Source organism: Xylona heveae, assembly GCF_001619985.1.
Source record: "Xylona heveae TC161 unplaced genomic scaffold L228scaffold_3, whole genome shotgun sequence".
NCBI lineage: Eukaryota > Fungi > Ascomycota > Xylonomycetes > Xylonales > Xylonaceae > Xylona > Xylona heveae.
The window spans coordinates 1,494,376-1,507,591 of record NW_017264195.1 but is presented as its reverse complement, the minus strand read 5'-3'; the positions used below and the strand labels follow the sequence as shown (position 1 = coordinate 1,507,591).

The following is a 13,216-nucleotide window of genomic DNA, read 5'->3' as shown; positions in this document are numbered from 1 at the left end:
AATTTGCCGAATATCCAACGAGAATTTTGGTCACAATTCTTTTACAATTGTTAAATCAATATATTATGAATGTAATAGGTCATTGGTCGGATACGTAAAATCATGTCGAAAGTACTCAACAACGCCGAGCCAGGTTGGGCGAATTCACATCACACATGATCTCATGCCAGAAACAAAGCTGCAACAAAGCTCTTAACACATGCATGCATGCCAAAGCATTAGTCACAACACATCAGATTTAAGCAACAGTTGCTGGTGCCTCCTCTTGTGGACCAGTGTACAGGCCGGGGTCCACGGCGGTGCTGCCGCTGGCTTCCCTGCGACTTGGTGAACCACTTCCGCTTCCCTTCCTGTACGCTGGGTGAATTTCGTCCTCGGCAACAGGTGCAGTTTCAGAGATGCCCTGTGCCTGCAACGGGCTTCCACTTCGAGGGGGAGAGCCCGCGCCAGGGACCGGTCCGACGGAACTGTTGGCCGCGGAGCCAGCTACTACAGGCATCAGGTTCTGTTCAAGTAAGCCTGAAGCCGTTGGAACTGGCTCTACAGTCGGATGCCAATCGCGCAGGTCCTCCTCCGCATCGCTGAGGACCTGACGCGCCTCATGGCCATACTCAAATGCCGGACGGCTATCGCCGGGAACAATTGGAGTGTCATCTAAGAGATTGAGTAGGCGCCGACCATGGCGAGCAAGCATGATTTGCTTTTCAGCACGCTCAATTGTAGCAGCGAAATGGATGTCATAGGCTTCCTTCAATTTCTGACGTGTCTAGGCCAGCTAGTTAACACATGCTCTCTACGGTGATTTGAGCTGTAAATTACTCACCACGTTGGTTAATTGAGCCTCAGCAACAAGGTTCTGGGCTTCCGCTCTGACTAGCTCCTGCTCAAGCTGAACGAGCTTCGTGCTTTGCGGCTCCTTATTCTTCAACTTCTGGATCTCGTCGGCGACCTTTGTCTTGTGGTCCCTGCTTGGTTGCACTGAACTTTCGGTATTTCTGATCTGCTTCAGAACCGCTCGATAGTCCTCAAGATTTTGTGCAAATACATCTTCCTGCTCTCCAATCTCTGCGAGGACTACACCGAGCTTGTCGGCAATTTCAGAGACAGAATCGTCTCCAGTAGATTCGCCCCACTCAGAAAGTTGAGTGCCAATAGCAACACGTTCACGACTAGCAGCCTCATACGCATTGATAACGTGGTTCTCAGTCTTAATCATTTTGAAAAGCTTTCGACTCAGTTCAGGCTGCTGCATGCCTCGCAGAGTAGCCATAGTGAAACGGTGCTTGGGAGCACTTTTCTCGGCGTGCCCAGCGCCGCTTCCATCGCCCTTTTTAGATCTGATCGAAAGTGATCGGTTCCTTTCACGAGTAGGCAAAATGCTTAGCGATCTTGAACGAGGAAGAGGTGACGGTTTGCGAGGGGAATAAGGCGGTGGGAGAATTGCCATGTTGAAGATTTCAACTGGTACAACTGCACGAGATTACGGACAAGGGAAAATATTCAAAAACAAATTGAGAAGGCAACAAGTCCCAGCGTCTGGAAACTGTCCGGCAGTAATAAATGGAAGGGTGATGTAGAATCGAAATCAGGAGCAGCGTAAAACAAGTGAAGACCAGCTTACATTGTGAAAGAGGTGCAAGCAACTCTGACTTTTTATAGTGAAAGAGAAGTCCTCAGCGAGCTTTTGAATGTTTCTATGGTGCAAATTGTCAGAAATAATTCTGAAACGTTCCAGAGCGCACTGTACCTGTTTGCTGCAAGATTTGTAACAGTTCGCATTCACAGGCGATACGCCGGACTCAAACAGCACTAGCCTTGACCTTGACACCTCAGGAAAGAAGTCCTGATAATACTCTAGACAGAGACTGATTGTTTGATCGAGTTCTGCCAAGAGCTGGTCGGAGAATAATATGAAGCAGTTGCAACTAGGCGTCTAAGTGGTCCTGCACGCGCCTTGGAATACCCGGGGCGTTATATGATGTCACTGGGCCGGCACGTCGGGTCGTTTATTACTCCAGCCATGGAAAGTGCGACAGAGCCAGGCTAAAAATAAAGAAACTCCTCCAATATTCTAAAACACCTCGTAATTCGAATTTGGTCTTGAATCCTCCTTGAATCTAAAATTGAACGTCAAATGCTGTAAAGAATACATACGAAAACAAATCCTTAGACATTAAATTTTATTAGAAATACGCCGGTTTGTGAGAAACGCCATGCCACCAAGTTAAGTACTTTTTCTTCCCACGTATTCAATTTCGGGTGAATCGAACAGAGATTAATTTTCAAAAACACGAAAAAATTAGGCCTCGAATATTTCACAATTAAAAATATGGATTTTAATCGTATTTCATGATAGAGGGCCTTCAAAGATTTCTAGTGAAGGATTTAACTCATTCCTTTTCGTGGTATGATTAATCGTGTAACCTAAACATGCGCCCAGAAAGAGCAAGACAAGATGCTCGCCGATCGCCGAGAATATAGGAAACAATTTTGCAAAGGCTGAAAACAAAAATGGTAAGGAAAAAGATATCAGAATGGCCACTGTCACGTGCTTGGGGAGAATCTAAAGCATTGCTTCGTCCTCGTTGTGAGGCTCTGTTCCATGAAAAGCGTCACCAAAGGCCGAATTATCTAAGCCCAGGCTAAGATCATGACTCTGATTTTCGTCGTAGTGGGCAAGAGCTTCGCCAGCAGTGTCTAAGTTACTGAAATCACCAAAGTCATTGGTGTCAAGCATGTCGTCTGCGTGCGTAGGGGCTGTCCCTGGAATCGCGGAGTCGCCGGACGCTGCCCCTGTGGTGTCATCGGCTGGTGCTGCATCTGAAGGTTGAGCGTCCAGCTGTTGTTCAGGTTTATTTGCAGTTGCCGGTTCGGCATTCGAAGCACTTGCCGCATCTTTATTGACCATCACCCAGTCACTCGATTCTTCCCCAGCCTTGGGAGTGACCTCATGGGCGGTGCCTGACATTTCCACGTCTGGCTTGGCTTCCGGAATCGCTTCCGCAATTGGCGCCTTCTCAGCTGGGGTAGCCTCCTTTTGAGCGGGCGGAGCAACCCCAGAGGTGGTCTCGGTCGTAGCAGGACCAGAAGTCTCCACTACGGGTTGAGTGTTTGCAGCATCGTTTCGAGGGGAAGCATGAGCATCTTGTGAGGCTGAGGTCGTGGAAGGCAGCTCGTCCATACCTGTCATTGTGGAGTCACCCGCCTGCATCTCCGCTTCTCTTGAGTTTCCGTTAACAGAAGAATCTTGCGTCATCTCATGATCGCCATCATTTCCTGTGATGTACTTTTCCTCGAGTCCACCGGCTTGCACACAGTTGATGTCTTGAAAAACACCAATATGCTTGCCAAGGTCATCCTGGACCTCTTTGATGACATCCTCGGCATTCTCTCTGGGTTTACGATTGGCACGAGGGCTCGTGTGACCCTCAGAATCTTTCACAGCATCCAATCCAGCATCCGGTATCCATATTTCGGAGTCTGCCAGAGTTGGATCTGTAATAGCAATCCTCACGCGTTTTTCTGCCTCTGAAATCTTCGCTCCTCGGCGCATCTTCTCCATCCTTCTGGCATGAACCTTCTTCATTTTTTCCATCTCTGCATTCAATTGCTGCATTCTCTCGGTGGCACGCTGCGTGAACAATTCGGCTGTTCCAGAGTCAATTTTATTCTTGTCGTCGGAACTCGCGCCTCTGGAGTCGCTTGATGCAGGCTCAAAAGCGCCTTTGGTGAGACCCTCGAGCTCGCCCTTCAAGCCCAGACCGAGATCTACAGGCACAATCTGCTGCATGGAATACGGCGACGAAAATATCTCTTCCATCCATTCATGATGCTGTGTATATCTCATGATGCTGAGCTCACGAGGCGTTAGGTGGTCGAATATGTCACCGCGAGAGTTATCCTCCTCATCTTCGATGGTAGATTCATGAATGATGGCTTGCGAGACGGAAGGCCCCCCAGCGGATCCAATCGCATGGGTTGGCGGAGTATGTCTTGGTCGCTTTGCCGCAGGGGATGCACCAACTCCGGGTTGAGATGCTCCTTGTGCAGGAGGCGGATAGTAAGGCTGTTGATTGCGACCAAGTGGCACGGAGCCCGAACCGTACACTGGCGCTTGAGGGAATCCACCAGGTGCTTGACCAGCGGGTATGTTTATGCTTGGCCAGCTGCCGCGATCATGGAGCATAAACTCCTTGCGCATAAGCTGCCCCTGGCTTTGCAAAGCGCGGCGCTGAGCAAAGAGAGTCTGGATTTGCGGAATGACGGGGATTCGATTGACCGGAATTCGGTTCTGAGGCTCAGCTTGAGAATAATGGACAATCCACAGCGAAGGATCGGCTGGTGAATTGGTGGAATTTTTGGAAAGAGATATGCGATAGCGCTTCCTGGAATGCGTGGCCACTGCTTCACTGCCGGGGCGGTAGCCGGTCCTATGATAATACATTTCGACAGTCTGTCCAATCGCATTGTTAGCCTTCGTATTTGACATGCTTGGGCTTTGCTTCTTACATATCCCCGGACGTCAGAGGTAAAAGCTTGCTCCGCATCTGCCCATACATAGCCATCACTGGCAAAATGAGTACCAAGCTTAAAGGGTTGCCAGACAAGCAGCACAGAGCCGTCGGAGGGGCCGTCCAGGAAAGTCCAATTCATCGGCGCAACATCTTTGACGACCTTCGGAGCCTGAAGTAGATAATCTACTACAGTCTCAACACTGAGAGAGGCAAGTATTGGGTACCGATACGAAGAGACCAGATGCACATGTGGCAGCTGCAGAGCTCGTGGTTAGTTGCTAACGGCTGAGACGCGGAAAGGACACTTCATTTACCAGATGCTGCGGCACTCCGTCACTCGGATCATTCATGATTCCGAAACCCTCAATGAATATGGTCAGAAATAGGAAGACGCTCCACAATGCTGCCGCTTGAATCTCACGGCCTAGCAACTGGTTATCATCTAACATGAGGCGCGATGCGAACGCGATTTCAGCCCCCAGGCGCCTTCGCTAATTTTACCGAATTAACCAGATACAGTGCAAGCGCACTCGTGAGATGTAGAGCCATCGCTGCACGCAAAACGGTGTATACACATACGAAGTGCAAGGACAATAAATCCCCGCCATGACACAATGACACATCGAACTGTACAGCCCAAAATGTAGGGCAATGTAATATCAAGGGTCCGTAACTTAATAGCCAACACAGTGCAGCTGAAAATATACTGATACCCTTCAGCCTTCCCTGCTGTAGTTATTGTCGGCTTCCCATTCCTCCGACTTCACTTAAGGAGTTTAGTGGGATGGCGATAACTGTCCATTCCGCACTTTAACTCCTCTTATCTCCATGACGGACTATTATTCCATCCGTCTGAGAGTCCTATTATTTTGAGCCTCGTCCTGAGTAACCGGTGATATGATTGTAGCCTAACAGTCTAATGTACCTTTTTTCCACAATTTCAGGTTTTTCTGTGAATTTTGTCCACGGTCCTCAAAATATATAATACTCGTCCCGTCACCCACCACTACCTAGTTTGTGCCGATCTCTGCAGCAAGCTGACAAGAGCCGCGGCAAATACAAAACCCCGAAGACTACCGCTATTTTCGAGATATTATCATCGACTGTCCATCGGGAGAAGAAAAGAAAAAAGAAGGAAAATGTCCTGTCCTGACTGCTTCCGTGGTTCTGTTCATGAAGGTACACCCAAAGGGCAGGTCACAAAAGTCCATGGACTTGATGCATACGTTGCCGAGCCTACTTCAGGCGCACCTGTCAAGGGCATCATCGTAATCCTTCCTGATGCATTTGGTTGGGAGTTTGTCAATTTGAGGCTCTTGGCAGATGGGTATGCCGAGACTGGAGGTTACAAAGTGTATCTACCTGAATTCATGGATGGTGAGTTCGCCTCTCGATTGTCAAAAGAGCATTGGCGTCACATCTCAAAGCACTAGCTTTAACCCATTTATACACGAATATGGAGGTTATATATATTTTTTAAAAAAAAAGGCAGAAATAGGCTAACATTGTTGATATAAGGGTATGCTGCTCCTATTTCGGCGGTGGACGTGATGCGCAAAGCATTCAATAACGGAAGTTGGACTGATACGTTACTCAAACCGTAAGTGCATTCACGCGATATTCAAAACCTAATTTCACTTACCATCGAAATTACAGATACTACTTTGCAAAGATGCTCTACCTCATGATTCCATTCATGCTTGCAAACACCTTTTCCAAAACCTGGCCCCCAGTCAAGTCCTTTTTTGAATCTATCCGGGAAAACGAGGGCGCAAACCTTCCAGTTGGCGCAGCAGGGTTCTGCTGGGGCGGGAAACACACGGTGGTGTTGGCACATGGCTATGAAGCATCTAATGGCAAGCCTCTCATCGATGCAGGCTTCACGGCGCATCCTAGCAATCTTGTCCTGCCGACTGAGATTGAGCAGATGAAGAAACCAGTTAGCTTTGCTCTCGGCGATAAGGACATTGTGATCAAGGCTCCGCAGATTGAACAGATTAAGCAGATAGTAGAGAAACAGAGCGAAGAGGCCAAGGGAGAGGTAAAGGTCTATTATGGTGCTAGTCATGGGTTCGGTGTGCGTGCAGATCTTGTCCTGTTGGATGCCCAAAAACAGGCAAATGAATGCCAGGAACAGGCTCTGCATTGGTTTAATAGTCAGTTCCAGGGCCTTTATTAAGGGTTTAGAGAGATAGCCCTATAGTTGTCTGATATCTCTGGACCATTATCCCATTGGCTACAACGCTCTTCAACGACAATACACTTTCAAACGTATAAAGGATATTTTGCGTACTGATATTCAATTATTAAATAGATAGTGGCCACATGAACATGCTGTGGCCATCTATGCGTAAAAGCTGAATTTAACAGCAATATAAAGAATTTATGACAAAAATTGCGCCAGAACACAACAGTAGAAAGAACCTGGCAGGCGGTCCCTATCTGCACTTTAACCAATAATCCGTAGCCCGCCCTTGGTCTTACTCTGCTTCTTTTGAATACCCGCTCCAGTCTTTGCACCTGAGCCGTTTTGCTTATTGTCTTGGCCGCCTTTACCATGCTTCCCACCCTTATTAGACCCCGGAGCGGTAGGCCTAATCTCTGTAGTGCTCCTTCTGAGGAGGATGGGATGACTTCCAACGTATTTGCCTTGCATTTCTCGCGCCGCTCGAAAATATTCATCGCCATCGCTGAAGCTGACAAACCCAAACCCTTTGCTTTTGGTAGTACGCTTGTCTCTCACAACCCGTGCCTTTTGGACCGAAGGGTATTTTGAAAATGCTTTCAGCAAAGAATCATCTGTGACCTCACCAGCCAGATTTCCCACAAAGAATCGGAAGTGCGCCGGATCCCATTCGAGCAACGAAGAGTCCTGCCAGACTTGTCCACCTCCGCTCCTTACGACAGTCTTCTGCTTCCCATCAGGGCCAAGCGCGACAGGCGCCGCTGCACTATCAGGAGTGGTTGCTGTCGTCGCATCCGTGTTGATTGCAGTCCCGGAATCTATTCGAAACACTTGTCCACCAGTATTTGCTGCAGATCCTTCGCCAAATCTAGTTGTTCCCCGCACGCCGCTTTTGCTTCCTGGCGGCTCCGCCTCTCTAGTTGTATATGCACTTTGCCATTGCGCTATTTGCGCTTCCATCTCTGGATCAGCACCGCTCTCGTGATATCGCGCATTGCCATTTCCTCGCCCAGGAGCAGGAAAAGGGTTCTGGATCTGAGGCGGGGTAGCGTGCGCATGTGCATCTTGCGGCGTTTGATAGTACGGGGTTTGTACTTGCGCATATGAGTTCGTTGGATAACCGGCAGTTGCATATCCAGATGCAGGTGTAGTTGAGACTGTAGAAGCGACAGGAGTTGGTGGAGCTGAGACGGTTGGACTGTAAGATCTCCAAGATTGGTTATTGGCTATGGTACGGGGTCGGAAGCCCGTGAACGTCCCAACAGGAGTCGCTGCGCCATTGGTGCCCGGTCGAGAACCAGTTGCTCCCGAGAGAAAGGATGGCGTGGAGGAAAATGCGGGCTTAAAGTTCGAAAGTGGAGCGGCCGGAGGTGGCGGGCGTGGAGGGAGAGAGGCGTGAGGTGGTGGGGTTGATGAAGCTGATATGGATTGCTGGGCGCTTTTCAGACCTGGAGGCGGGGGATACGACATGATGAACGGCTGTGCGGCAGAGTCTCTTGCAATAGCAAGCAGTACGTACCTGTCCCGTCAGGCGATATCAACCGTCACCCACAGTCTTTGCTGTTGTTGATTTGACGATTCGTGCAGAAGTGAGAGGATTAGTAGAGACGGAGAGTCGAGAACACGGAGAGTGATACCGCAAGGTGACTGAAAATGGCAGGTTGACGGGGATTTGCGGCCGGGGTATACTTGGTTAGTCCGATTATCCATCCATTTTCAGTGGGAGAGTTTCTATTCAGGTATATTTCGAACGCCGTAGAGCGTGGGGGTAATATCCCACTCGAGCAAATGATTACTCAGTATACAGGTTCTATCTGGGAAGCCTTTCTATCAGATTACCAAGTAAATCACCTTTTCTCTGATGCTGTGATTTGTTTACTACAGTACTACTGCGTCGGGCTGAGAACCACGAGGGGTTTCGGCTTGAGGCCCGAGCAAACGAACGGCAACTGGGAGCAGTCAAATCATACTTGATTTGGTCATGCTAGTCAGACCATTGCCGCAGTGAAACATACTCTGTAGAGAGAGACAGCGAAGGAAACAAAAAAGCACAAAAGAGCACAGAAAAGCCGTCATCATATTAAAGTGGGTACCTACAGTGACCTTTTGCAGCCTACAACGTCATCGTGGTTCCATCCCGGTATCGGTACCTCTGTGGTGTGCGCTAGATCTAGCCAGTTCTCAAGGGGAGGCCTCACCGAGGAGTTACAGACAGCTTGTACCTGTTGGCTGTTAGCGGAGCCCAATGGCAAAAGGAGCGAGGGGAGGGGACCCATCGCAACATTTTCTCGCCTACACTGCCGCAGAAACCCCTCCATGAATAATTATGAGGTACTGTGCAGTACAGTTTTGCTACCTTTGTGCCTGTGTATGCTGTCTCCACCGATGACGGTACCGCTCTCTTCGCTCTTGGCCTGGCGAGATATTGAGAGCTCCACTAGCTACGGTTACCCACTCGACGTGATAGACCATCTTACCACATGGGGGTTAATGTAAAACAGCCCCTCCCCCACTTGGCTATTACCTGCCCCATTACATTCCCTCAACTTTCTCTCTCCAGCACATCATATCACCCCTTCCTCCTCGCGCTGATCAGAGATTGACAGCTTGCATTGCCCTTTGTCCGTCGAGATTTGTTCATCTGAATTCCATTTAGAATCATCATCATCATGAGCAACGAGGCTGTGTAAGTTTCCTTTCTGGCCTTTCTCTTTTGTTAGCTGCTTCTTCCGGGCGACCTTGTAATGCCAATTGCTGCGGTCGTTGACCCCTCCACGATGCCCTCGTGGTGCAATTGGCATGATGTTTTTGAAGATGATTGTAGATTTGGAAAGATCTTTGGACTGACTTGATCCGCTCCCGGCCGGCAATGATGTCGGCCGGTTTGCGTTGCATATCTTGCAGTGGAGATTTTGGTCTCATCGGTCTGGCCGTTATGGGCCAGAACCTGATCTTGAACGCCGCTGACCACGGCTTCACTGTCGTTGCCTTCAACCGTACCACCTCCAAGGTCGACCACTTCTTGGCGAACGAGGCCAAGGGTACGTAAACCACATTATCTGGGTTACAATGGAGTGCCATTGTAAAGAGCTCTCACTGATTTTCGATTTTCACAGGCAAGTCCATTGTCGGCGCCCACTCCATCCAGGAGTTCGTTGCCAAGCTCAAGAAGCCCAGAAGAATGATGCTCCTTGTCATGGCTGGTGCTCCTGTTGACAGCTTCATTGAGGCTCTCCTGCCTTTCATCGAGCCTGGTGACATCATCATTGACGGCGGTAACTCTCACTTCCCCGACACCAACCGCCGTACCCAGTACCTTGCCAGCAAGGGCATCCGCTTTGTCGGCACTGGTGTTTCTGGTGGTGAGGAGGGCGCCCGTTATGGTCCCAGCTTGATGCCTGGTGGCCACGAGGAAGCCTGGCCCTATATCAAGGATGTTTTCCAGAGCATTTCCGCCAAGAGCGACGGCGAGGCTTGCTGCGAGTGGGTCGGCGACGAGGGTGCTGGTCACTACGTCAAGATGGTCCACAACGGTATTGAATACGGTGACATGCAGCTCATCTCTGAGGTAAGCGATTCCATTGCTTCGATTTGGCAGCAGGGCAATGATTAACAAGCAATTAAGGCCTATGACATTATGAAGCGTGGTCTCGGCTTGAAGGACAAGGAGATTGGTGATGTCTTCGCCAAGTGGAACAAGGGTGTTCTTGACTCTTTCCTCATTGAGGTTACTCGCGATGTCCTTTACTTCAACGACGATGATGGCACTCCCTTGGTCGAGAAGATTCTCGACTCTGCTGGCCAGAAGGGTACCGGCAAGTGGACCGCCATCAACGCTTTGGACCTTGGCATGCCCGTCACCCTGATCGGTGAGGCTGTCTTCGCTCGTTGCTTGAGCTCTCTCAAGGCCGAGCGTACCCGTGCCTCCAAGTTGATTGGATACGAGGGCCGCGTTCCCCACTTCGAGGGTGACAAGGAGAAGTTCCTTGAGGACCTTGAGCAGGCTCTCTATGCCTCCAAGATCATTTCGTATACCCAGGGCTTCATGCTGATCCAGGAGGTAAGTAAAGTCATTTTTCTTGGCGCGCGCACATCGCTGGATAAGCGCTCACATTGTTATCTAGGCTGCCAAGTCCTACTCGTGGAAGCTCAACAAGCCCTCTATCGCCCTCATGTGGCGCGGTGGCTGCATTATCCGTTCCGTCTTCTTGAAGGACATCACCAACGCCTACAGGAACAACCCTGAGCTTGAGAACCTCCTCTTCGACGACTTCTTCAAGAAGGCTATCCAGAAGGCCCAGCCTGGCTGGAGAGAGGTTGTCAGCAAGGGCGCTCTCTGGGGTATCCCCACTCCTGCTTTCAGCACTGCCCTCAGCTTCTTCGATGGCTACCGCACCAAGGACCTCCCTGCCAACATTCTCCAGGCCCAGCGTGACTACTTCGGTGCCCACACCTTTAAGATCAAGCCTGAGTTCGCTAGCGAGAAGTACCCTGAGGGCCAGAACATCCACGTCAACTGGACCGGAAGAGGAGGTAACGTCTCCGCATCCACTTACCAGGCTTAAGTGTATTCAACTTGCCGGCCTTGTGGATGATTGAGGGGAAATTTTGACTTGTCAGCATGTCACAGAAACATGCTTACAAGAAGTATACTCTAAAGCAGCTAATATATCTTTTTTTGCGTCTAGCTGCTCCCCATTCCAGCGTCCGTTGGAAGTTGTAAATGATGAGACCTGACGGGCTTATGACTTGGTTAGAATGTCAGTTTTCAGTTTCACGTCTTATGATATAAGTCGAAAGTTCAAAAAGAATATTCCTCATTAATTTGCAATTCTTTGGTGAAGTGAATGCAGTTGTACATATCCACATTTTGTCGCTTCGTAAAAGGGGGTTTCCCACATGTTCAAGGTGAATTGCTTGAGCTCACGCCTGGTCTAGGACCCGCTATGCCCGATTTGGAAGCGGCGCACTTGCACTGATCCATCATGGCATGTCAACCACCATGGTAATACATCAACGCGCAGGGACCGTTCATACACGCAACTCTCTCGGCTCGTCCGTATATATCGGATGCGCAGTCCTGTCCAGATTCTACTTTGTCACTCTTTTGACCTTCCGCTAGACTGCTTTTGAATCTGTTTCTTGCAAGTTTGCCCTACGGCTCTGAATTGTCGATGATTTGACCGGAGGTCCTTTCCCCTCAGGACCGTATCAAGATCAGGTACAGAGAGATAGAGAAGGACGAAATAGCGTTCGCTCTCCCGGAGATGGCAGACACAAAACGTCAGGCGGGAAATAAGTCAGCTGCGGCAACCCCCAGCTTAGGCACTCCGAACATGGTGTCCATTGAGGCTGCTCTTAGTGGTGTTGTTGGTGCACGGTAAGTATACTTTATTTAACATGCAGTCATTCTTCGGCCCTCTTCCTGCTCCTTCATTTCTTTTTTAAAATGGTATTGAAGAATTGCCATTCACGGTGTTCATCGTCCATGGTGTGCTGCTCTTCCTCGCCTTAAGCCTACCCGCATTCATAGCAGATAACTATTAGAAATGAAGCCGAATGACTGACAATCCAACTGGCATGGCAGGATTCGTGTTGTGACTACTGAATCCCATCCACAAGCGCTTGAAGGCACCGTATTCACTTACTGCCCGTTCACGCACTTACTTGCGCTCAATACCGCTCCCCCGCCGCCGACGCCTACTCCCACATCCGTGTCCATGCAGCAGCAACAGCTGGGCGATTATCACGTCATTCCTATTTCTAGGATTCAGTCCTTTGCACTTCTCGGAATTGCACCCAATGGCGCTTCCCCTGGCGGATTCGAGAATGTTCAGCCTTCCATCGAGTCTTTGGACCTCAAGGCACTAAAGGTCAGAGAGGAGAATGCAGTAAGAAAGCTGCACGAGAAGGAAGCTAGACGAGGAAAAGGCGTTGGGAAGGAAGGCCAGGACATCTTCGATGCACTTTCAAGAACGTATGCATTTTCAGTATTTCACTATCCTCTACTCTCCCTTTCTCCGCAAATCAGAGATCTTCACTTGTGGGCTCCGGAAGGAAAGAGACATTGTGGCTAACAAATTACAATGAATGACTATAGGCTTCCTACCCGATGGGCGGGCACTTCCATTGTGGTGTTAGATAGTGTTACAATTGCGGCGCCTTACCGACCGAGTGATTGCGACGCACCTCCGAGAGAGCACCGTACGTTGATGAGGGTTCGACGGGTAGTAAGTTGATGACCATAGAGATATCCCATCTCTTTGCCTTTCATGCCGTACCACGCTATCATTGAATGGGACTATCGGGCTGATACGCATTTATCTTCAGCTTGAGAATGAACGCAAGAAGATCTCCGAGAGAAATGGAACTGCCACGGTTACTGGAGCGGATAAAGGTCCCATAAGGAAGGGCGGATGAGCTAAGCCCGGCATCCTGCATACTGGAGGAACATGGGCGCACACCTACGCTGCCAACACTTTTGCTCACGTCTAAGTTTTACGTGGACATAAAGACG

At 49.6% G+C, this 13,216-nt stretch overlaps 6 protein-coding genes across 6 annotated transcripts; 3 read left to right on the top strand and 3 right to left on the bottom strand.

Moving 5' to 3' along the window:
• Nucleotides 1-78: 78 nt before the first annotated feature.
• L228DRAFT_245329 (hypothetical protein) lies at nt 79-1,911 on the bottom strand. Its single transcript, XM_018332137.1, has 4 exons — nt 1,748-1,911; nt 1,622-1,694; nt 824-1,358; nt 79-766 (listed from the first exon to the last, which is right to left on the bottom strand). Coding segments are annotated over exons 2-4 (1,065 nt in total). The 5' UTR covers nt 1,624-1,694; nt 1,748-1,911; the 3' UTR covers nt 79-238.
• Nucleotides 1,912-2,353: 442 nt separating this feature from the next.
• On the bottom strand, nt 2,354-4,928 carry L228DRAFT_245328 (DUF1750-domain-containing protein). The gene is made up of 3 exons (XM_018332136.1): nt 4,829-4,928; nt 4,510-4,770; nt 2,354-4,453 (listed from the first exon to the last, which is right to left on the bottom strand). Exons 1-3 carry the CDS (start codon nt 4,862-4,864, stop codon nt 2,564-2,566), a joined length of 2,187 nt encoding a protein of 728 aa, XP_018189956.1. The 5' UTR covers nt 4,865-4,928; the 3' UTR covers nt 2,354-2,563.
• Nucleotides 4,929-5,653: 725 nt separating this feature from the next.
• Nucleotides 5,654-6,693, top strand: L228DRAFT_266743 (hypothetical protein; the record flags this gene model as incomplete). Its single annotated transcript, XM_018334905.1, has 3 exons — nt 5,654-5,891; nt 6,033-6,114; nt 6,171-6,693. The coding sequence occupies 3 exons, from the start codon at nt 5,654-5,656 to the stop codon at nt 6,691-6,693; spliced, it is 843 nt and encodes a 280-aa protein (XP_018189955.1).
• L228DRAFT_245327 (RNA-binding domain-containing protein) lies at nt 6,544-8,331 on the bottom strand. The gene has a single exon (XM_018332135.1). The coding sequence runs from the start codon at nt 8,167-8,169 to the stop codon at nt 6,964-6,966; it is 1,206 nt and encodes a 401-aa protein (XP_018189954.1). The 5' UTR covers nt 8,170-8,331; the 3' UTR covers nt 6,544-6,963.
• Nucleotides 8,332-9,069: 738 nt separating this feature from the next.
• On the top strand, nt 9,070-11,632 carry L228DRAFT_245324 (6-phosphogluconate dehydrogenase). The gene is made up of 5 exons (XM_018332134.1): nt 9,070-9,385; nt 9,604-9,740; nt 9,816-10,267; nt 10,325-10,759; nt 10,824-11,632. The coding sequence occupies exons 1-5, from the start codon at nt 9,369-9,371 to the stop codon at nt 11,262-11,264; spliced, it is 1,482 nt and encodes a 493-aa protein (XP_018189953.1). The 5' UTR covers nt 9,070-9,368; the 3' UTR covers nt 11,265-11,632.
• A 334-nt stretch (nt 11,633-11,966) lies between these two features.
• L228DRAFT_266740 (hypothetical protein) lies at nt 11,967-13,119 on the top strand (the record flags this gene model as incomplete). Its single annotated transcript, XM_018334904.1, has 4 exons — nt 11,967-12,079; nt 12,287-12,676; nt 12,800-12,929; nt 13,030-13,119. 4 exons carry the CDS (start codon nt 11,967-11,969, stop codon nt 13,117-13,119), a joined length of 723 nt encoding a protein of 240 aa, XP_018189952.1.
• Between the last annotated feature and the right edge of the window lie 97 nt (nt 13,120-13,216).

Coding starts and splice junctions, on each gene's coding strand:
- L228DRAFT_245329 (XM_018332137.1), bottom strand. Junction 767..823: donor AGGCTCAATTAACCAACGTG/GTGAGTAATTTA, acceptor TAGCTGGCCTAG/ACACGTCAGAAATTGAAGGA.
- L228DRAFT_245328 (XM_018332136.1), bottom strand. CDS start 4,864: ATGAATGATCCGAGTGACGGAGTGCCGCAGCATCTG. Junction 4,771..4,828: donor ACGGAGTGCCGCAGCATCTG/GTAAATGAAGTG, acceptor CGAGCTCTGCAG/CTGCCACATGTGCATCTGGT. Junction 4,454..4,509: donor CCTCTGACGTCCGGGGATAT/GTAAGAAGCAAA, acceptor GCGATTGGACAG/ACTGTCGAAATGTATTATCA.
- L228DRAFT_245327 (XM_018332135.1), bottom strand. CDS start 8,169: ATGTCGTATCCCCCGCCTCCAGGTCTGAAAAGCGCCCAGCAATCCATA.
- L228DRAFT_245324 (XM_018332134.1), top strand. Junction 9,741..9,815: donor CTTGGCGAACGAGGCCAAGG/GTACGTAAACCA, acceptor CGATTTTCACAG/GCAAGTCCATTGTCGGCGCC. Junction 10,268..10,324: donor ACATGCAGCTCATCTCTGAG/GTAAGCGATTCC, acceptor CAAGCAATTAAG/GCCTATGACATTATGAAGCG.